This window comes from Aspergillus clavatus, genomic scaffold, assembly GCF_000002715.2.
Source record: "Aspergillus clavatus NRRL 1 1099423829750 genomic scaffold, whole genome shotgun sequence".
Taxonomy (NCBI): Eukaryota; Fungi; Ascomycota; class Eurotiomycetes; order Eurotiales; family Aspergillaceae; genus Aspergillus; species Aspergillus clavatus.
Genome location: NW_001517110.1, coordinates 719,895 through 742,080, shown reverse-complemented (window position 1 = coordinate 742,080; position 22,186 = coordinate 719,895). Strand labels below are relative to the sequence as shown.

At 50.5% G+C, this 22,186-nt stretch overlaps 9 protein-coding genes across 9 annotated transcripts, besides 1 other annotated feature; 5 read left to right on the top strand and 4 right to left on the bottom strand.

The window, feature by feature from the left end:
* Positions 1 to 99: 99 nt before the first annotated feature.
* On the top strand, positions 100 to 1,873 carry ACLA_002810 (putative MFS transporter; the record flags this gene model as incomplete). The annotated part of the gene is made up of 3 exons (XM_001276295.1): positions 100 to 238; positions 307 to 589; positions 655 to 1,873. The coding sequence occupies 3 exons, from the start codon at positions 100 to 102 to the stop codon at positions 1,871 to 1,873; spliced, it is 1,641 nt and encodes a 546-aa protein (XP_001276296.1).
* Positions 1,874 to 2,363: 490 nt separating this feature from the next.
* Positions 2,364 to 3,610, top strand: ACLA_002800 (zinc-binding alcohol dehydrogenase family protein; the record flags this gene model as incomplete). Its single annotated transcript, XM_001276294.1, has 3 exons — positions 2,364 to 2,443; positions 2,519 to 2,585; positions 2,654 to 3,610. 3 exons carry the CDS (start codon positions 2,364 to 2,366, stop codon positions 3,608 to 3,610), a joined length of 1,104 nt encoding a protein of 367 aa, XP_001276295.1.
* Positions 3,611 to 4,276: 666 nt separating this feature from the next.
* On the bottom strand, positions 4,277 to 6,102 carry ACLA_002790 (Zn(II)2Cys6 transcription factor; the record flags this gene model as incomplete). The annotated part of the gene is made up of 2 exons (XM_001276293.1): positions 4,277 to 5,945; positions 6,023 to 6,102. 2 exons carry the CDS (start codon positions 6,100 to 6,102, stop codon positions 4,277 to 4,279), a joined length of 1,749 nt encoding a protein of 582 aa, XP_001276294.1.
* A 720-nt stretch (positions 6,103 to 6,822) lies between these two features.
* On the bottom strand, positions 6,823 to 8,892 carry ACLA_002780 (putative acyl-CoA oxidase; the record flags this gene model as incomplete). Its single annotated transcript, XM_001276292.1, has 7 exons — positions 6,823 to 7,307; positions 7,366 to 7,414; positions 7,471 to 7,993; positions 8,068 to 8,217; positions 8,292 to 8,429; positions 8,486 to 8,621; positions 8,721 to 8,892. 7 exons carry the CDS (start codon positions 8,890 to 8,892, stop codon positions 6,823 to 6,825), a joined length of 1,653 nt encoding a protein of 550 aa, XP_001276293.1.
* Positions 8,893 to 10,022: 1,130 nt separating this feature from the next.
* ACLA_002770 (aldo/keto reductase family protein) lies at positions 10,023 to 11,472 on the bottom strand (the record flags this gene model as incomplete). The annotated part of the gene is made up of 3 exons (XM_001276291.1): positions 10,023 to 10,966; positions 11,019 to 11,069; positions 11,445 to 11,472. 3 exons carry the CDS (start codon positions 11,470 to 11,472, stop codon positions 10,023 to 10,025), a joined length of 1,023 nt encoding a protein of 340 aa, XP_001276292.1.
* A 200-nt stretch (positions 11,473 to 11,672) lies between these two features.
* Positions 11,673 to 12,752, top strand: ACLA_002760 (N-acyl homoserine lactonase family protein; the record flags this gene model as incomplete). Its single annotated transcript, XM_001276290.1, has 4 exons — positions 11,673 to 11,785; positions 11,862 to 12,009; positions 12,071 to 12,324; positions 12,398 to 12,752. The coding sequence occupies 4 exons, from the start codon at positions 11,673 to 11,675 to the stop codon at positions 12,750 to 12,752; spliced, it is 870 nt and encodes a 289-aa protein (XP_001276291.1).
* A 2,185-nt stretch (positions 12,753 to 14,937) lies between these two features.
* ACLA_002750 (WD domain protein) lies at positions 14,938 to 17,095 on the top strand (the record flags this gene model as incomplete). Its single annotated transcript, XM_001276289.1, has 6 exons — positions 14,938 to 15,542; positions 15,619 to 15,713; positions 15,775 to 16,178; positions 16,239 to 16,719; positions 16,781 to 16,928; positions 16,984 to 17,095. The coding sequence occupies 6 exons, from the start codon at positions 14,938 to 14,940 to the stop codon at positions 17,093 to 17,095; spliced, it is 1,845 nt and encodes a 614-aa protein (XP_001276290.1).
* A 166-nt stretch (positions 17,096 to 17,261) lies between these two features.
* Positions 17,262 to 17,285: a microsatellite.
* Positions 17,286 to 18,294: 1,009 nt separating this feature from the next.
* ACLA_002740 (ATP-dependent RNA helicase eIF4A) lies at positions 18,295 to 19,657 on the bottom strand (the record flags this gene model as incomplete). Its single annotated transcript, XM_001276288.1, has 4 exons — positions 18,295 to 18,314; positions 18,368 to 19,261; positions 19,320 to 19,574; positions 19,627 to 19,657. 4 exons carry the CDS (start codon positions 19,655 to 19,657, stop codon positions 18,295 to 18,297), a joined length of 1,200 nt encoding a protein of 399 aa, XP_001276289.1.
* Positions 19,658 to 19,918: 261 nt separating this feature from the next.
* On the top strand, positions 19,919 to 21,545 carry ACLA_002730 (SF3a splicing factor complex subunit PRP9; the record flags this gene model as incomplete). The annotated part of the gene is made up of 3 exons (XM_001276287.1): positions 19,919 to 20,008; positions 20,072 to 21,471; positions 21,521 to 21,545. 3 exons carry the CDS (start codon positions 19,919 to 19,921, stop codon positions 21,543 to 21,545), a joined length of 1,515 nt encoding a protein of 504 aa, XP_001276288.1.
* Positions 21,546 to 22,186: the final 641 nt, after the last annotated feature.

Genomic DNA, 22,186 nt, shown 5'->3' with positions numbered 1-22,186 from the left:
TTGCACTTCCTGCTAATGATTCAAGGCAGATTCAATCGCTCAGCTTCCCAAACTGAATAAAAGCCTTGCTGCACTGCGAACAACTAGCGTCTTGCGGATATGTCTTCGGAATCCCATTCAACATCAAAGGCTGTCCGAGCGGAGAGTATAGCGGCGGCAGCTCAGGATCGAGAAACTCTCCCATCATGGAAATGGAATGGCAGCCTCGCTGTCGTACTTCTGACGTGCTTGATTCATGGTATGTTTTACGGCTGAGTTATGCTTTGACCCATCATGGACACTGAACACTGTTGTATATTGCCTCAGGGTACGATGTCAGCAATGTTGCGAACATACAGCCTCATCTGTACGAGGCCTTTGGCGACATCAAGCTTCTTCCATGGATAGCGCTCTCATACACGCTCGCCGTCTTTGCGGTGCTTTCCCTGTCCCGAAAAATCATATACTGTTTCAATCTGCGTTGGATCTACATCGTTTGTATTGGAATCTTTCTGGCCGGCGCTGCTATCGGGGGATCTGCTCACAGCATGTCAACCGTCATTGTTGGGCGGATCGTTATGGGAATTGGTGGAGCGATGATATACCAAACGTATGATTCATGCAATCCAGAGCCAAGGAGAGAGAGAGAGAGAGCTGACAATTACAAATTCATAGCAACCTCACCTTCGTCTCCGTCTTTGCTACCCCGAGCAAAACCCAACTCTTGATCGGCGGGCTCAGCGTATCCTGGGCAGTTGGCCTCATCGTCGGCGGCCCCATCGGTGCCGCTCTGGCTGAGAATCCAGATACAACCTGGCGCTGGGCATTCTACATGAACCTTCCATGGATGGGACTTGCTCTTGTGGGTGCCATCCTCTGCTTCCCGAGTATATATCTCGGGCCGAATGTTCCATTGCATCGCCGGATACTTGATATGGATCCCGTGGGTATTGCTTTCAACATGGCTTGCCCAGTTTTGTTTTCACTCGGTCTGGAATTCTCAGGTCCCGTGTGGGCTTGGGGCAGTGGTCCCTCGATTGCCGTCTGGGCGATCTTCGGCGTCGTCCTCGCTGCATGGATGGCTCAACAATACTTTTGCATCTTCACCACCGCCGAGCAGCGCGCAATCCCAGTCCACTTGATGCCGCGTCTCGACCTGGTTTCTCTGTGGCTTGCATCCGGCTGCGCAGGCGTGGCATACGCCATCACCCTCTACTACGTGCCTCTCTTCTTTGCCTTTGCGCGCGGCTACGACGCGCTCCAGCAAACCGTGCGTACCCTCCCGTTTATCCTCGTCTTCATCGGCACCGTGATACTGATCGCTGGCGTCCTCCCGATCATTGGCCGGTACGGCATCGTCTACCAACTTGGCGGCATGGCCATGCTCGCTGGAGCCGGCGCTATGGCAGCAAGTCTCAGTCCCACGACATCTGAGTCCCATGTGATGGGCTTCGAGGCTCTTATCGGCATTGGGCTGGGGTTCACATTCCAGCACGGTGTGGGCATCTCCAACGTCATCAATAAGAGTGCGCGGGATCGCGTCGACAGTGCGACGCTTTTGCTCATGGCTCAGATGGGCGCCATTGCCATCAGCCTGTCCATCGCCGGCTCGATATTTCAGAATGTCGGAGAAAGCCTGCTAGCTGAGGCGCTAGGTGACCGTGGGGTTTCTCAGGAGGACATTCGGCAGGCGCTTGCTGGTGTTTCGTCGTCGGTGTGGGGCGCTCTTGATTCTGAGGCGCTTGAGCGGGCCCTTGGCGCTGTTACACATGTCCTTGCCCTCGAGTTCTATCTTGTGGTGGCAGCCGGGGCGTTGTGCGTCGTTTGTGGAGGGATGATGGGTTGGAAGAAACTGGATTATCAGCGGGAGCGAAAAGAGTCTACCCTCGTCTGAGGTAGACTCTTCACATATAGCGCTGTGTAAACAGTCCGTCCAATTGATTCTTCTTTGTATATTCTGAGTCCCACTGGAATAGTCGATCCCAAGGATTGCTAGCCAAGCAAGATTGTAATATGAATGTGCTTTGTCAGTCATCGACGGAGACATTTTGTCGCCTGGAATGTCTCCGACAGCAGCAGGTAATCTTCCGATAATGCTATTGATTATGTTCTCGGAGCAATATATCGAGATTGACGATGACGATACCTGGTAAGTTGTCTTGTGAGTTATAAATAATGATTAGTGAACTCGTGAACTCCGCTGCAAGTATGGCAGGCTGCAGGGCTCACCAATCATCACTACAACGTAGATCCAACTATAAAGATAACGCTCAACACACTTTAGCAAACGAGCCTCATAAACAGTTAGTTCAATGTTCCTAAGATCTGTCAGAGCTTCTACATCTCAAGCTTTTCATTACAAGGCATTCAGGAAGTCCTCAAGCATGTCCTCCAGCATGATTGAATACACCATCGCCGGCAAGCCCGGCCCTATCAAAGCGACCAGAAGGGTTGTTCCTATCCCGTACGAGAGTCCCTGTTTCATGCCTTGCCATATACAAAGGAGACGGAAATGATGAGATCTGACTATGTTTGACAGGAAGCCGGGCGCAAACGAAGTCCTGATCAAGGTCTTCGCTACAGACTCCAACCCTAAAGACTGGAAGGTAAGAACATCTCTCTCCAGCATTCGCAACAAGGAAGAGAGGGCAATACTTCCAAGAACCCTAAACAGGCTTCCCGTAACCATGAGGAAGGCAAAGGAATCAACCAAGGCGACGACATCGCCGGCATCGTCGAGGCCGTGGGAAGCGCCGTCTGGGAGTTCGCGCCTGGTGACCGTGTCGCAGCCTTCCACCGCATGTTCCAGCCTCACGGCTCCTACGCCCAGTTCGCCATCGCGCAGACATCCACAACCTTCCGACTGCCAAGCAAAATCTCCTTCGAGGCCGCCGCGACTCTACCGCTCGCGCTCATGACAGCCGCGCTCGCACTGTACCAGAACCTGAGCCTGCCCCTACCGTGGAATCCCGCAAAGACGGAAACGCCCGTTCTGATCTACGGCGGCGCGTCCGCCGTCGGCGCCTACGCCATCAAGCTCGCCAGGCTCAGCGGGCTGTCGCCCATTATCACCGTCGCCGGCAACGGAATCGACTACGTCAAGTCGCTCCACGCCGCAGACCACATCATCGACTACCGCAGGGGGAAAGTGGTGGAGGAGATCCAGGACGCGCTGCAAGGACGGAAGCTGCACCATGCCTTCGACGCGGTCTCGCACAACCGCAGCTACGAGGATATCGTCGCGGTGCTGCGCGCCTTGGGCGGGGGATCCACCGACATGGTTGATCCTCCTGCAGACGACGCGGCCAATCCGGACCGTGCGTCCTGGCAGTGGCCCGAGGGCATCACGTTCACGCGGACGTTTGTGGCCAGCGCGTACGGCGCGCCGCACAAGTACCGTGGCGCGGTGCAGGCGGCGCAGGACGAGCAGTTTGCCTATGCGTTTTACAGGTATATCAGTCACTTGCTGGCGGAGGGGAGGCTCGAGCCTCATCCGTTTCAGGTGCAGCCTGCCGGGTTGGAGAGTGTGGCTGCGGGTATCCAGTCGCTGTATGACCGGAAGGTCTCGGCTAAGAAGCTTGTTTATCGGTATGCTAGCGAGTCCTGTTTTGCTTCGAGGGGACCTAACTGACCTGGTTTATAATAGGATTGCGGATACTCCTACCCTCAGTGCTCTGTGAGAAGATCCATGTTGGAGGTGCTTGGAGGCATACCCACGGTATCGCTTCTTGATGAATAGACCTTCTTCTATCTGATATCTGTATACGTTATGTGCTACCTGAAGCGGACAAATCAATTCACTTTGGTGACATTGAGATATACATAGGGAGGAAAAGGCCCAGTCTACTTGTAGGTATGAGCGTAGCCATGTCTTGCTTTGAATGTATAGCAATCGTAGAAAAGCCATCAAGCCATATAGGCACTAGTTCAAATGTTTTCTCAAAAACCACCCCTTCTTTCATAAGCTGTGAGAATTTTACGGCAGGGTAATGGGAGATGGAACGCGGATCAATATATAATGCTTGGTATATGATTTGAATTCAACCCATTAACAATGAACCATTTGAATGTACCCTAGCACTTTCGCCAATTATTGATCCTCCAGTAAGCCTAAGTTCACCGATTTATAAAAAAAGAACTCCCTAACCAACCTTGAAGATAGAAATCAGACGCGAAAAAACCAAATCGAAACTAACACGAAAGAACAAGGATCGAATACAACCGGAAGAGCAGCACATAGTTTTCTGCTGCAGTAACACAACCCAAGTTGAACAACTACCAGAGTCGAAAACAAGGGTCAATCGACCGTATTCGTTTTAGGAAAGTTTTCATCTCGTTTAACCTCCGGGATGCGTGAGGTGACGGCGTTGAACGCGCGGACACAGGACCACGCGTGCATGCCCTTTACCGAGCCCACGGCATCTAGAGGGTCCCAGATAGCATTTTCGGACGCATGTCCAATGCGTCCGCTCTTGACCAACATATTGAGTTTCTGCTGACGAATATACACGAGCTTTCCCAGCATGTCATTTGCCGAGATCTCGTCGACGTTCGGGAGGACGAATCTCGCCTCTCGGAACCCCGCGTCTTCCATGATCCTAGCGTGCAACTCAAGTCTCAGTGCCTCCTCCGCCAAAGACGCACACCAGTTGGAATCAAAGGGCCCCTCGCGGTGCGGCCAGGACCGGAGGAGCTGGATTGCCCGCCACCGAACGCTGTAGTCGCAGCATAATATGGCGGACAGATAGAGGGGCGGGATGACACCGGTTTCGACGGTGAAGGATGGCCGCTCCGGAAACTTGGTCATGATTGCCTCCACCATGGAGCATACCGTTTCCAGGTCCGAGGTGAAATAGGCGAGGGCGGATCGGTTCTTCCCTAGAAGGCAGGTTTGAAGGCATATGGGCAAGCTGAGGATGTGTAATCGGATGATATCCGCACCCCGCTGCTCTTTCGGGCTAAGCTGGTCATAGATATTGGTATAGAAGGGCAGGAACACCTGCTTGAACTTGACTGTTTTAGACCACACCTCGATTTGATGCTGTTGCAGTTCATCGTAGCGCAGTAGAACCTCTGCCTCAGCCATGCCCATGCACATGGCACTGAAACGGTAGGAGGCGCTAAGCAGGCTATCGAACGCAACACGTGCCTCACGGAGGGTCCGGAAGTCGTGGAGCCCACGGCCAGGAGCAGCATGCACCTTCTCCTGATCGGCCAATGGTTGACCACGGGAAGTAAGCATGGGAAAGACGCGATCGTAGTGCGCAGCCAATGAATCGAGATGAGCAAACGTCGAGAAGAGAGACTGCCCCACCAGACCAGAGCGTGAGGCAGAGGAGGAGGAATCCAACCCCCGCCCTGTCATCTGCAGCTCCTTGAGAACCCGTAGACCACCCCGGAGATGGGTAAAGGCACTTTCATATAGTCCGCGTAGTAAGTCCGCGAGAACAAAGAGCAGGCAACAAACGAGAATGACCTGTCGAAGATGGGGATCCTGAGACGTCGAACGCTGGTTCAGGAGCTTGATAGAGCGTCTCAGCTGATCCTCGGCAAACTGATGCCAGACGTTCCCCTCAGCGCAGGTAGCAGGGGTCGCCAACGGCATTCCATTTGCCTCGGAAACTTGATGGAGTGCGCTAAGCGCGACTATAGCATGATAGACCGGCGGCTCGGAGCGGCTCAATTGCAGGACCAGCTTCTGCCACAGGGCAGAGTCGAAGAATTCGAGGAGCGTAGGGATGGTGCGGAATTGGAAGTGGGAGAAGCACCGCTTCTCGTCTGAGGTCATTGCCCGGCCAAATCCGTCTTCAGGCCACCCGGGGCATGCTGGTAAGTCCAGACCATTCTTGGGCAGCCCCTTGGCTTTGGGGGGGAGCCTGTGGGCATCATACCCATCGCACTGTCGACCGGTGGATATGCAGTTTCTGCAAGCGACAGGGGTCTCGTCACATTTGATGCGGCGAGCACTGTAAGGGGGGGGGGGGGGGGTCAGACTCAGATGCCACCGCCAAGTCTGATCATGGTGAAATAGAAGTCCACTCACCGGCAGGTACGGCATCCCGTTTTGGATCTTCCCCTGCCAGCTCGTTTCTGAGTGGTACCTGGCATTTTCGGAGGGCTCATGAGGGTTGACGATGCGAGGGGGATGAGTGATCAGAATGCACAAATGTTTGGATGCCACAATTCTCTTCACATCTGGATAAAAGGGAGTCATACTAAGAATGGCCAAGGACTGATCAGTAATCCACATTTTGTAGCTATTCCATGACCTAAACCCCGTTTTCATTAGTAGTGGACTAGATGGAGCAACCATGTCTCGAAAAGGATCTCGAATTTCTAAAATAGGCAAAGTGTCACCCCACTCTATTTAGACTTCCCGTAAGGACCCACTGGGGCTGACTCGTGCCGACACCCAAGCAACGGCAGAACCTTATATTTCTTGGCGCCGCATCGCTTCCACATTAGGTAAACTAGTACACGACTCATTCAGTCCACTCTAGTCTGTACTTTCCAGTCCCCATGGCGTATTTGGCTACTTGCTTAACTATCTTGACTCTTTGCGGCCTGGGGACTTAGTTTATCCTTTGAACTGGGTGGGGTCGTAGACTAAATCCAACAAGCAAAGGGTGAAAATTAAAGGAAGGAGTGGCTGAAGCAGGTCATGATCGAAGTTGTATACACAAGTAATTAGACACTATGGAGATATATCACTCAGAATCGAACACTTGTACAGCCTCGTCTGTGGTGGTTCAAGATACAGCCCGAATCCTTGAAACCGAAGGTATACTCAACGAACACCATGCCAGCCAAGAATCCACTCGAGAAAGTTCTTCAAATCTTCAATCAACATAACACAGATCCACCAGAGAAGGTGTCGAGAGTGCTTAGGAATGAATCCCATTTCTCATCAGAGATGATAGGAGCATCACAGTACGCATCCATGTCCATCTTGTCCAGTAGCTCATTAATGCGCGGGACAAGTGCAGAGATACACTTATCCTCGATATCAAAGACTTCCCGCCGTGTTAAGAGCTTGTGTTCCACGTAGCATGCCAGATCGCTCTTGGTCGCACCCATTTCATATAGCTTGAGGATGACTGGGTCGATGTGAGCATCCCGAGCAGCCTCATAAGCCATCCGGAACCCGATTGCCTCAACCAGCGCCTGGCAACGAGGCAATAGATGGCGATTCGAAGCAGGGCTTCGGAAGTTGCCCCCACATTCTTTCAGAAGCACCTGGGCTTCATTGAGAAGCACACTTTCGTGTTTCGCCAACGGACACAAGGGATGGATAGCCACTTTTCCAAGGAGGATGTCCGAAGCCAGGCCTAAATCACATGTCATCAGCAAGGTTGCGATTTGGCTTGTGGGAGAACAGCCACTTACGGATGCATAGCACCGTCGTGTCCCCTTCCGCGATCTTATTGCCTCTATACTCAGCTGAAAGGGGACATTAGTCTTAGAGTTGCTTCTGCGCAGGAGCAGTCTTACCTCGGCGCGTATAATCTGGTTGTCCCCGGAAAAGCCTCTCCATCCCATTTCCAGGCTTAGGGTTCGTGTAGACTCGAGGGTCTGGGCCATGGCAATCGTCTTGAAGAACATTGCATGTGCATGTCGCACTCGGGGGTCCAAACGACGATCTGTGAAATTCTGGACCGCACAAGTGGCATATTCGGCGAGAACAGACGCTTGGGCTATTGCGTGGAAAATTGGGATCTGCTGGGTCCGGAAGTGTGTAATTGGCAATCCCTCCTCAGCTACGGAATGGCCTACTCTCCGTTTCATTGCGTATCGCGCGGCGATCGAGGAACAGATCTTGAGGGTGGGGACTGAGGCCATGGCCAGCGAGAAAGTCCCGACTGGGACACGCCAGATCAGAGACGAAAACTGGTCTTGTTCGGAAACTGGTATCTTCCTGATCTCACCGAGCAGCGCGTTCTTTGGCAGGCGAACATGGTTGAATACTGTGATGGCATGGTCGAGATACGTTGACCCGGCTCGGTTTGGAAGGAGTCTAAAAGAATAGGGAGGTATCAGTAAAGGGGAGCAGTTGCTTTCATCCGACGATTTTTGAAAGCAACAACTCACTTGGCAGTTATGCCTTCCGCCATCTGTGATCCAACATTCAACTGCACGACAAAGCCGCGGGCGCAATGATCTTGGCCATTAACATGCAGTCGAGCAAAGACAGTTGCAATTTTCTGCAGCCCACTGATTGGTGTTGCTACAGGCATGCATCTATGAATTCCCAGAATTAGCTGTTAGTCAACAACAGCAAAAGCCTGGCGAGAAAATCCATGAAGTGTACGAACTTCGCGGCCGCTGGAGTAGGTGTATGTAAATCGAATCCTCCGTCTGGAAGCAATGTAGCTACTGTCTGTAGGTTCCTCGCATCCAGACCGTGACCCAGTTCTGTAGGCATATAGATTCCTCTATGGTTGCACAAAAAACTAGTTAGCTCCTATGAATGCAATCTTCATTTTGGTATATGCGGGGTCCAACATACGACACATCGAAGTCCATTAAACGCTGAATCTCGTGTACGGCGCAATGGTGCCCACGACGAGATTTTACTGTGACCCAATTAGGATCATGGCGGCGCACAACCGGGGGCTGATCAGATCGGCATGCAACTTCCAGAACTTGAGCGATAAGGAGACGACATCGCCAACGGTTAATCCTGTGCGTGAAGGCGTGTCAATGGGAAAGCTCAGGAAGTGCCTGACCAGAGGTCTTCTCACCGTGCGCCTGGCAAAGAGCTTTGACCTGTTCATAATGAGACTTTATGGTCTCGTGGGGATGAGATCTCGCATACGTGGAGGTCAAGACAGGTAACCGAGTCAATTTAAGCGACTTTGAGGAGGGCTGCCAAAAGTCGTCGTCCAATGTCACGTAGGGAGGTGTTGACAGCATTTTCGCAGTTTTTCAATAATGGAATTTACCCTGGGCGGTTTGTATAGCAACCAGGGCTACATCAGTTGAGTCATTACTGGCGTCTATATATCGCCTCGAAGGGACAAAGGCTCAGACAAGTCGCACGAATATAGTGGGCTATCAGATTTTGAAATTTGAATTAGATTAGAGGCCAGTACTCTGTAAAACATGCCACAATCGCAACCATCTCAAACGGACCATCTGATGGCGGAATGGGAGCCATCCTCTAAATTTTTTCGAACCAGTATGCCACCGTTATGGTAAAGTGAAAGATGAATTTGCACCATGCGGATGCTCGTATAGCGAATCTCTTGATTTACAAATCATTTTCAGTCGAAGTAGGCAACTTCGGCCATTGAAGGCATTCAAACCCGCCTATAGAGCTAGCAACGTTGTCTTAGAGTTGGTTCTATGTCAAAAAGACCCAAAAAGACCTTAACGTTACCGGGAGTTAAGCGAACTGACCAATTACAGCCGCCCATTATGCTAGTAGTATCTTCCTCCAAAGTGGATTCCATATCGGTGACTGTTAGTCTGTTGTTAATTCCGACGTAGATGGACTTAAAAATCGAACGTCTCCGAGGTTGACCATATCAGACAAACCACATTGATAATTCTATTCTTCACTCCGTTGAAGTTCAACCGCTAATATTATGTCACCGAGACATTGAGGCATATCTAGTTAGCCCGTGATGAATTTGTGATCCTTGTTCTTGCTAAATCTTGCCATATCCACAAGACTCATGGGATGATTAGTTTTGAAAAAGAGCCAAGATCCACCCTTGCCTTCTGCCAACACACGACAGTGACAAAGCATTATCTGCCTCAAATTTGTATCCCTACTGGTATGGGTGACTGTCTCAGACAGAGGCTCAGTCTGTAATGGGAGCCCTGGGTTTAGAAGTGTCTAAACGAAGGCGGGCACCCAGAAGCCTACAAACAGTAGAATCGAACTTATTTTTTTCTCTCTCTCTTTTTTGCGGAAAGATGGCTATGAATCATATGTAAAGACTGACAGAGCCGAGTTCAAAAGGAAATAGTGGTCTAATGTGCTGTTCACTTCAGATATATCAAGCCCTAATCACATATTACCCTTGCCTCGAGCCTGTCTAGTACTCATTGAATCGCGCAGCAGCGGCAGGGAATCTTTCGCCTGCAACCGGGAAGCTGTCAAGGATGGCATCTATGCTCTTCAACTCATCTTCCGTCAAGCCTGGATCGATCGTGTTCTCCAACACCCGTGCTTCTGACCGTGCCCCCGCAATAGGAACCACAAAGGGCATTCCTAGTCGTTTGCTCTGGGCCTTGACCCATGATAGTGCCAGCTGAGCTGTAGTGCATCCCTTGGCTGTAGCAAAGTCCTCCAGCGCCTCCACTAACTTCACGTTGCGGGAAAAGTTCTCGGGCTGGAACCGTGGAAAGTGCGAAGTCGGATTATCGGCTCCAAGATCATTCAAGCTCATGGTCCCCCCAGTCAACATCCCGGCTCCGAGGGGACTGTGCGCAACAAGCACAATACCCAGCTCCGCACATGTCTCGGCAACGCCGTTGTGGAAGACATCCCGCGCCCAGAGACTAACTTCTGCTTCCACCATGTCGATCTTCGTGACACTCGCAGCCCTTCGGATCATCTCCGCCTTCACCTCCGTCAGGTGGATGCCATCAATCTTCCCTTCATCGCGCAGCTCCGCGAGCGCCTTCAGGCTCTCCTCGATGGGTACGTCGGGGTCAACTCGCGCCAGCCCGAAGATGTCAATCGTTTTCTTTCCGTCCAGCACGGTCAATGCATCCTCCGTGAACTTCCGAATCCCGGAAGCGGATCCGTCCAGGGTGAAGGGGCTTCTGCTCGCCAAACCACTCTTGATGGCGAGAACAACCCTGTCGGCGTCTTCCGGGTACGCGGTGAAGTAGCGGTTCATGAGGTGAAGCGAGTTGTTGTCCGGCGTCCCGTAGAAGTCCGCCGCATTCCACACGGTTGCGCCGGCCGATAGAGCAGCCTTGAGGACCTTGAAGGCTTGTTCATCGGGAACAGGGTTATTGACCCATGTGAGGCCTGCGCAGCTTGGTAAGTCTATGGGCTGGTATGGGAAAGCGGCGGTACTTACGCATCAAACCCAGTCCATTTTGGGTGATCTTCTTTCCGGCAAGAGAGGACACTTTGAGACAATGAGGACAAGTAGCTGCCGATGTGTATACTCCGAATGGTCTGCGATGATATTGTATATCTTCATTGCAGTCTGCTTGGTTTATGTATCTATAGTCAAATCAGGAATATGGACTGCAGAATTTCAAGCTGGTTCTCTAAGTCTGATATCTCCATAGGGCCACAGGCTGATTGATGGCCTTACCAGGTCTGTACCCAATTGAGTGAAGTCAACTGGGCCAGTTCAATATCCTGTTACGTTGGGGTGGGTTTGCGCTGCAGCTTGAAATGAAGCGGAGTATAGAGTCGTATATCCATGGCTTAATTCTCAGACATCTCTTCTGGGTGATTCAAGAACCCATTGGTGGATTCAGCAGCTTACTCCTACCTCTCGCCATACAGCAAAAGAAAGCCATGTTGTGATCAGCAGCTACGACAAATCAATAAATCCCATGACAAATCAATAATTTTGTCCAGAATGTACATCCCAAGACAATGACGTGAATTTTGGGGATCAAGTATCTATACCCGCTATATAAAGACATCGAGTCACCTAAAACCTGGACAGTAAAATCTCAGATACACAAAGGAAAATAGCACGCACTAGATTCCAATTATGGCAGTCCCTATGCAGCAACTCGCTGCAGCATGTCTTCCTGCATATGTCTGCCCCCCAGGCACCAAGATGCACTTGCTCAACCTAGGGACATTGAATGTTGATGAGGGCTGGTATGTTCAATTTGTTCAATATCACCACACTTCCTCATGCTCAGGGTATAAAAACTCGCTAAACCCTACGCTATAGGCTCCTTACCGGTGGCAATGGCGGCACAGCAAGCAACCCCAATCCCGTCAACAAGCGGAGAGACTTGATGTTGATTGCCGGCCTGATCGATCACCCCGAAATGGGACTGATCCTGTTCGAGACTGGCAGCGCTGAAGATGTACACAGGGTAAGCGGCGTTGTCCATATGCAGATCCCCAGAAACTAATCGGAGAAAAAATCGACTTCAGCAATGGGGCCCAGTTTCCGTGGATCTCTTCCCCCGGACACGCTATGAAGAACATCATCACTTACCTGCAGCCATCAAGGCGGCTGGCTATGACATCAAAGACGTGAAGGCCGTTATTATGGGCCACCTGCACTTGGACCATGCCGGTGGACTAGAGCATTTCCGCGGTACTGGCGTACCGATCTACGTCCATGAGGAAGAGTTCAAGCATGCCTGCTGGGTTGCAGCAACCGATGCCGATGGAGGCGTATACTTGTGAGTGCTCCCGCGCAGCAAAAACGCTTAGCCCCCGCCGATCAGTCAGCTAACCAGCCGTCCTCGGAAACAGGGCCGACTATCTGACGCTTGATGCCTTGAACTGGCAAACGTTCAGCGAGTCGCAAGTAGATCTCTGCACGGGAATCACGCTGTACCATTGCCCTGGCCACACCCCCGGCCTGTGCATTATGCAGGTCAACCTCAAACAAGACGGAACTTTCATCTGGACAACGGACCAGTTCCATGTTCGCGAGAACTATGAGCTAAACCAGGCCCAGGGCTGGCTTCTGAGAGACCACCGGGCGTGGATTGAAAGTGGTAAATTCATCAAGCGTCTGCAAAGACTCTTCTCCGCGAGCCTGATTTTCGGGCACGACTATGAGACCGCAGACAAGCTTATGAAGAACAAAGATGTGTATGAGTGATTAGACAGTGCCACGCCTTGTGAAAAGTGTCATGATTGCATTTTTGCGGTTGGTATTGGATCTTTTGCTGCGTGAAAGGCCCACATCCTTGTAGATATGATAACATCCAAAGAGATTGGCCAATTTGATTGTGCGCTTGTGTGCCAATAGTCTGGGTGATGCTTTTTAAAATGAAATGTTTGGCAATCCCTTAATGCAAGTATTTTTAGCAGGCAGCTGCCCAAGTCGTATATGGCAAACCTCCTAGTCTTAAACTTCGGCTGCAACAAGACACCCTTGACAAGGACCTGCTTGCGTGTATGTACTCCATAGTAGCAGTAAGAGTAGTAGTGCAGTACCTAGTACGGAGTACTAAGTAGGAATATGGATCTGGAGCACTGAGATATCAATTGCTGTGAGTGTGTAAACCATCACATGATTATTAGCGTGAGTATCTCTGTGCACTTCAACCACACTTACCTAACCAAGTATAATTTCAAGCATAATGCCCTGGCGCTTATACAATAAATACATGACAATGAATAGGCCAGCACTAGAGATATTAATACTAAGTAAAGGCAGATATCCACAGGCACTTTCTCAACAGCAAATTAAAGAAAGGCTAGTACAGTGTGACCCTGCACAAAGGCATTTGAGGAAACCAGTGCAATTGCGCAGGTGATGCGTTGTTATTCATGAGGAGCTCCAGTTGCCGCAAGGTATCTGTAGCCTATGGATGACCCGAGACCCATTATCTTTCTTCAACGTGATGTGCTCTCTGGGTGTCAGCTGTTATTCATCAAGAGTGGCTCTGTTCAGATGATTCCAATGCTCCTGATCAAACCAGTCTGCTAAGCGTTCTGATTGGAGATAGAGCTCCCCTTCATCTACACGGGTACTGGTTGATCCTTGGATAGAGTACCTCGATTTTTACTGAGGACCGGAATCGATGTAGACATACCTGAGATGACTCGAGCTCTTAATTGATGCTTTTCTCGTGGAAACCCGAGGGTTGGGCAGACTAGATAGATGATGTTGGGAGCTGATCTTCTCTGGTGAAACAAGAACAACATCCACAGACCAGGCCGTGATGCATTACCGAAGGGGTAGTGATGCACTCACCATGGTGTTGATGTAGATATATAGACATAGACGCTCATTTCTTGGATAGCACTCCGTTATACAGCTAGTTCATCAGTTCAGTGGCTAACGGCCTGAAGAGGTGTCACAGCTAGTATTCCCTACCTACCTACTACCTTCGTAAATGTACCTACTCCGTTCGACTTGGGACGAATAAGAGCAGTCGTCAATCATTTCAACCTCAACCCCTTCTCTCTATTGAGCATTCTTGCTCCAAACTTCGACTATCTTTGCAGCATATTTTCCTTGCTTCATCTCGCCGGTTCCAGGGTAAATAATAATACTACAATACCAATCATAAAACACTTATCCTACCCTTACCCTCCATATCCAGGCTTCGCGCTTAGTCATCTGACCGTCAAGCTCCTTCGTCACCGCTCTCTCCCCTCACATCCATTGCCCGATAAGACCTCTCCGCCCCAGTCGAGTCCGCAACTGATATACGTCGATTCCTCATTCAGATCGGCATACAACGCACCTTTCTTTCTGCATCCAGAAGACATCTTCGGTTCACTCGGTTTCGAGAAATACCGGAATCTCCTTGGACTGACATCCTTGTCGAGCGCCCATTCCACGTGCACTACCTTACTCGGCGAGTATCGGTGACCCGCCACTGATTTAGGTCTGCTCACCTGGTTCTTCTGCAGAGCCAGGAGGAAGGGCAGATCTGAGGATCTTCGACCTGGCAGACAACTCTTCTTCCTACACGCCCTCCTCCGCCGCTCCCGACCGCCCTGATCTTCCTTTCCCACTCCAGTCCGCTTCTTCGTTCACTTCCGCTCCCCCACCGAGGAGCTCTACGGGCGGCATCCCATCGTCATCACGTTTAGAGACAGATACGGGTAACCCCAGTCCAACAGGGTTTATCGAGAACGTGTCTGCAACAAGTGGTCCCCGACGCCGTCGTCGCAGCACAACCGATACATCCGCTTCTACAGAGGACAGTGAAGGTCGTTCGGGAGATAATACGGCTAGCGAGGCCGGGCAGCAGGAACAAAGCTCTTTTCCACCACACACCTTGTCGGAAGGCAAACCACCGTCTCCCAAGCGCAGGCGCCTGGCAAACATGCGGCCCGATGGTATCTCGAGTGCAAACGGCTTCTCTCAAGCGTCAAACGGGCTGGCCGCATCACCGTCGCGGAAGGCGGCATTCGCTCATTCATCCAATGGCCAATCAAGTCACCTTTCTTCGAACGGTGATTCCCAGACGAACGGCTCCTCGATCTTATCGAAAGCCTCTTCCTCATACTTTGGTCACGATCGCGAAGAGGTAACGAGGATCCTGATCCAGAGTCTGTATGAGCTTGGTTATGATGGGGCAGCGTCACTACTGTCCAAGGAAAGCGGTTATCAGTTGGAAAGTCCGGCAGTGGGGATATTCAGAAGGGCAATACTCGATGGACGTTGGGCGGAGGCGGAGAATATCCTGATTCAGTCATTTACTCCAGACACTGAAGGGCGAAATGCGGGCTTTGGAGGTGGGAAACCCCCCATTACAGAGAAACTGGCATTGGTGGAGAATGCCGAAAAGAATGAGATGCTCTTCTATCTACGGCAACAAAAGTTCCTCGAGCTGCTAGAATCTCGTGATCTTGGTGCAGCTCTATTTGTGCTCCGGCACGAGTTGACTCCTCTTAACTATGACGTGGGACGGCTTCATGCTCTGTCGAGGTGAGTTCTACCAGGATAAATCGCTATAAAGTAAAACTTCCACATGTGGTATTGTGATGCTGACTTTGCATCGCAGTCTGTTGATGTGTCCTCCTGAGCATCTTCATAACCAAGCTGGCTGGGACGGCTCTATTAGTTCTTCACGGGAGCGGTTATTAACAGAGCTTTCAAGTGAGCTTCATTCCACACCTGCATTGAGCCATGCGAACCATGACACTGATATCTGTTGTAGAATCTATATCCCCATCAGTGATGATCCCAAGTAACCGTCTTGCGGTTTTGCTAAACAACGTGAAGCAAAATCAAATTAACCAGTGCTTGTATCACAATAGTGCCAATCCTCCCTCGTTATACTCGGATCACATGTGCGACAGGAGCGATTTTCCACTTCGAACTGGGATCGAGTTGAACCAGCATACCGATGAGGTCTGGTACTGTCAATTCTCGCACGATGGGACGAAGTTGGTCACGGCAGGCCGGGATCGGCATGTGTATATCTATGACACCAACACCTTTGCCGTATATCGGCAATTGGAAAAGCATGAGGATGGTGTTGCGCATGTCAGCTGGAGTCCAGATGACACTAAGCTCATTACCTGCTCTCAGGATAAGAAAGCTCGCGTTTGGAGTGTTGAGGTATGATTTCAATTGCGATATCTAACTTTGCACTACTACCTAACTGATGCCGTCATACAGACCGGTCGCTGCCTTTTAACGATCAACCACCACCGGCAACCGGTGACAGCTGCCGTCTGGGCTGCAGATGGAGAGTCTTTCGTAACAGCGTCTCTTGACCTGGGTTCGCATCTGTGCCACTGGAGTATGCGAGGTGATGCCCTCTATACGTGGCAAGGCGGCTTCCGGGTCCATGACTGTGCTGTCACCCCTGATGGACGACGGTTGATTGCTGCGGACGTCGAGGAGAAGATCCATGTTTACGACTTCGCCACTCACGAAGAGGAGTATTGCCTTGCATTGAAGAGCAAACCCACCTCTGTTGCTGTCAGCAAAGATTCGCGATATATGCTCGTAAATCTGTCCGAGGGCCAGATACAGCTGATTGATCTTGATACCACCGAGGTTGTGAGGCGTTTTCGAGGACAGAAACAGGGCGAGTTCGTGATCCGAAGTACTTTTGGTGGAGCTGCTGAGAATTTCGTAGTCAGTGGGAGTGAAGGTAGAGTTTCGATCCTCTCTAGGTCTATTGCACTTCACGTTCTTAACCTAATATTCTGCAGATTCTCGAATCTACATATGGCACAAAGAGAACGGAGCCCTTGTAGAAACATTAGAGGGACACACTTCCGGGTGTGTGAATGCGATATCTTGGAATCCCACAAATCCGGGCATGTTTGCTTCCGCAGGCGACGACTGCTTGGTTAGGATGTGAGCACTCATCTCCCTATCATGCTCTCCTAGCTTTCAACTGACCGAACTCTAGCTGGACCCGAGAACGGGACCTGCAACAATTTACTACAACGAGTAAACACAAGGCACCGTCGACGAATGGCTCCGCGCGCACAAGTGCGTTACGATCAACATCCGGCTTCTGAGCACGCGCTTCTTGATGCCGTTCGGCTCACCAATTTTGTCTCTAGCCATTGCGATTCGATATCTTACGGGAAACATAGGCTTGGCTTTTGGTTTCAAAGATAGCAAACCTCATAGCTTCTTTACGTTTTAGATTTCCGTCTGTTCCTCTCTCACAGCATATACACCTTTTTTTTTTTTTTTTTTTTTTTTGGCAGTCGCTTTCATTGATATAGGAAGCAGGCGCCCGGGTCTGATATCGCAGAATTCCATTCCCCCGTTTTCCTCTCCCTTCTCTCTTCACATTCGCTGCATCTGATCTCTTTCCGCGGCACGTTGCACATGGATACATTCATCGCCACTTACATACACCGACTGCTTTCTGTTGTTTTCGAATTTCATCTCCTGGGCGCGGAAGGACTTTGGGGTGGATCGCAGCGAACTCTAGGAACGGATCAAGCGAGGAAACTAGTGAATCTCTTGCCCTGTTTCTTTATTTTATCTCTCTATAGTTTGTCTAAGGGAATGAGAATTGATCCTCTTGTATTTGACTTCTTTTGTGTTATTTTTGTTGGTTTTTTCTTTTTCCTTGTTTTTAAGGGTGTTGTACACCATCGAAGCTAGTACTAAGGTTGATGATGAAATTACCTGGAACATGTCAATGCATGATCAGATTGATATTTGAATCGTCTGAATACTACGGGAGTGAAGTGAAGGTACGGATAGACGCATCAAAAGATTGAAGAGTAATACGGAAAGGTATAACATTTTGATTTTGGCGTTGAATTTCCCCAAGTAGTGAGCTGAGCTATGGAAGCAAGGTCCCCGAACCAAGTATACTGAACTCCGAAATGGACGCGAGAGAAAGCACGTTGTGAAATCGTTTCTGAAAAGTTTAAATGGTTCACAAGTCCCTACGAGATCGCATGATCCTCAAAAAACACTGCATGGATCGTGCGGGTTCGAGTTAGTTTGATGGGCCTGGGTAAAGGTAGCTGTGGGAGGGTTATGGCAAAGGTAGAACTCACCATTCTGGTGATATTCCCTTCCCCCCACGCTAGGTCCTGCCTTTTTCTTTTTACCTTCTGGATGTCCTTCACGAGTGTTTGGTCGTTGTGGTTTTGTGTAGGCATGTAACGGACCCCGCTGCGAGAATGCCATGTGGAGGATCTCGGAGCTGAGGTATGAACGAGAAATAGAGAGATCAAACCGCGATGTTTGATTACGAAAGGAGATCGGCAACTGTGTGGTTGTCAGTAAGCATTCAGGGAGTGGTGGTAATGCGGCAATCTTACCGTTCATGGGCATCTCATCGATCTGTGTGGAGTAGTACAATTCAATGTCACGCAGGATCCGCACGTCATCGCTGGTGACGAAGTTGATGGCGACACCCTTGCGTCCGAAACGACCGCTTCGGCCGATACGGTGGATGTAGTTTTCACGGTTGGTGGGGAGATCGTAGTTGATGACCAGCGAGACTTGCTGAACGTCGATACCACGGGCCCAAACATCGGTGGAGATGAGAACACGGGAGTTACCCTGGCGGAAATCTTGCATAATACTGTCACGTTCCTTCTGGGGCATCTCGCCGTGCATGCTGGATACGGTGAAGTTGGCCTCACGCATCTTATCGGTGAGCCAGTCTACCTTCCGGCGGGTGTTGCAGAAGATCACGGCCTGGGTGATGGTCAGGGTATCGTAAAGGTCGCAAAGAGTATCAAATTTCCACTCTTCTTTCTCTACCGCGATGAAGTACTGCTTGATGCCTTCCAGGGTCAATTCGTCACGCTTGACCAGGACGCGCACAGGGTCAGTCATGAATTTGGTTGTCATGTCCAGGACATCGTAGGGGAGGGTAGCGGAAACGACAACAACTTGGGTAGCGGGAGGAAGGTAGCGGTAGACATCGTAGATTTGTTCGCGGAAACCACGGTTCAACAGTTCGTCAGCCTCGTCGAGGACCAGCATCTTGATGTGACGAGTACGGAGGTGGCGTCTGCGGATCATATCTGCGACTCTGCCTGGAGTGCCCGAAACAACGTGTTGACCGTAATCCAGCTTGCGAATATCTTCTCCAATGTTTGTGCCTCCAATACAAGCGTGGCATTGGACGTTCATGTAGTCACCCAGGGCCATGATAACGGACTGAATCTGAGTCGCAAGTTCACGAGTGGGGGAAAGGACAAGAGCTGCAGGCAGATTAGTCTTAGCTCCCCAGATGAAGGACCCGTATGAGAAGAAGCATACCCTGAGTTTCGCGTACAGCCGTATCAATGACTTGGAGGATACTGATCGAGAATGTAGCGGTTTTACCAGTACCGGACTGCGCCTGAGCGATCGTGTCGCGGCCTTTGCAGATCTGGACAATGGCGCGAGACTGGACAGCGGATGGCGACTCGTAACCGTATGCATAAATACCGCGAAGCAAACTTTCCTTCAGGTGCATATCCTCGAAGGTCGGGGCGACTGTCACCTCCTTCGAGGTGCTGAACTCCAGCCTGTCTGAATTTGCGCCGTCAGTAAATATCGGGTTGAACGGCAGATTTCAGCTTACCGTCATTTCGTCGATCAATGCCGTCCGCCATGATTACTGTGCCGGGATAATCACAAAGAGAAATGAATGAAAATGGCAAAATTTGATAATGGCTGGCCTGGGATTGTTGCGAGGTTGTCGCTGTTTCGCGGCGCAACTTTTGGTTGCGGGCGCAAGTGCCACACGCAAATCACGTGAGACGTTTCGCCGCAAAGCTCAAATGGGCAACATTAACCTACTAGAGACCATCAAGGACACCGGACGATAACACGGTTCGCTGAAGGAATTTTACCGCGCCGCGTGTGTATCAATCATGGTTCTTGAAGAGCAAAGGTTTATTCATGAGGATCTTGAGAGGCTAGAGCAAGCAATTGCGGATCGCGTTGCTGAAGAACCTCGTAATGTGAGATCTCCACCGGCCTCACCTGTTTGGAATTGCTGGTAGCTAATTACTGATTGTATCCAGATTCGCGAACGTCTAGCTTGCGATCATGAGATTGCCCATTTCTTGGCACGCATAGAAGAGCAGTCGAAGAAACTGCTCGAGATCTATCAGGATGCGGACAAGTCTCGCGAGAAGGAAATCCAGACAATCTCGACTGGCGATCAATTCGAAGAGTTCTATCGACAGTTGAATGAGGTTAAAGACTTTCACAAGCGCTATCCCAACGAGCCGGTTGAGAACCTGGAACGAGCGTACAAGCGCCGCCAACCTGGAGAAGGAGAGCCGACGGGAATGGAAATCGACACAATGTTCACTGGTGAGGAGGGCTATGGGCAGTTTCTGGATCTCACGACATTGCATGAGGACTATTTGAATCTCCCTGGGGTCAAGCGACTCACATACGTCCAATACCTCGACGTATTCGACTCCTTCGTGCCCCCACATCTCCTCATCAAACGAGCAAATAAGATATCGGATAAATACTTCCAGTATGTCGGGGAGCTCGCCAATTACTTGGAAAGTTTCGTCAAGCGCACCAGGCCTTTGCAGGATCTGGATAAACTCTTTGCTAGTTTTGACGACGATTTCGAGAAGCAATGGGCAGAAAACAAAGTTCCTGGCTGGACGGATGAGAGCACCGAAAACGACACTCAGGGGCCAAAGACACAGGGGTCAGGCGAGGGTATCTGGTGTGCGGACTGTGAAAGAGAGTTTAAGAATGAGAACGTCTACAAGAATCACTTGACTGGCAAGAAGCACATCCGCGCTGCGGAAGCTCGCAAGGCTGCAGGAGAGTCAGGTGCAGCCGCGCCCCCTTCATCCGGTGGCGTTAGATCTGTGGCCCATCACTTAAAGGAGCGCGCGGTTGCTGAGCGAGAGCACCGCACTCGCTCCTTAGCCAAATTCCTCGACTCCGAACGGCAGGCGACACGTATCAACGTTGAGCGAAGGCAAGGTATGACCGAGCGCGAGCGCCAAATGGAGCTCGAGGCTCTGCTAGCCGAGTCTGAGAACGCTGGCGGTCCTGGGCGCAACGATCAATCCGATGATGAGGATGAGGAGAGGATTTACAACCCGCTTAAATTACCACTTGCTTGGGATGGCAAGCCTATCCCCTACTGGCTTTACAAGCTGCATGGCTTGGGCGTGGAATACTCCTGTGAGATTTGTGGAAACTTTGTCTACATGGGCCGCCGAGCTTTCGATAAGCATTTCTCCGAGGCGTTGCACATCTTTGGCCTAAAATGCCTGGGAATTACATCGAACACGAATCTCTTTCGAGAAATTACTCGGATTGAAGATGCCGTCAGACTCTGGGAGAAGCTTGAACAAGACCGCAAGAAGGAACGAGACTCCCGCGAGAATGTCGTACAGATGGAGGATGCAGAGGGTAATGTGATGCCAGAAAGGATCTACCTCGAGTATGTTGCTCCATCCCGTGAGGTACAAGATGACGCTAACAATTTCCAGTCTTCAAAAACAGGGTATCCTATGATCACAACGTATAATATCTCTGTTACTCGCCATGCCCTTTCCTGCCTTATTGTAGTACATTTAGAGTAAAAGCCCGGAGTTCAACGGTTTTCTTCACCCGCATGGGATCGATTTTGCTAGTTGGGACGGATTTGGTTGGGAATAGCCACATTTTATCATGACCATGGCCATTGGTCCTGTGTATTTTATTGAGACCTCATTCCTAAAACGATGCAACCATTGCTTGCATGCTATCTATTGCCTTCCATATGGGACGTACCATTGCCAGTAGATTGTGTGTCTGCAGAGTGATACTAATGCACAAGAGCTATTCTTCGTACTCTTGGAGTACCATGCCTCTTCCAGACATGGATTTTTCTCCCAAGACAGACGTAAGGGTGATTCATATCTTTTCATTGCACTCATCCGAACATTATATGATCACGTGCCCTCGCGATCCATGGACGCGCAACTGGACTTCTCCTCGCGTCACACATCCTCGATATGATTGCGTCTCAGACTTCTTCCCTGCCGTCGAAACTTCTGGCAAGAACTATTGTTGTGAGCTCGATCGATGTGTGATTGAACGGTATCCTTGGAGCAGCTAGTCTTGCTCTGATGGTATCTATTCCCCCCCCACATACCCACCTACTATAGGCGTAT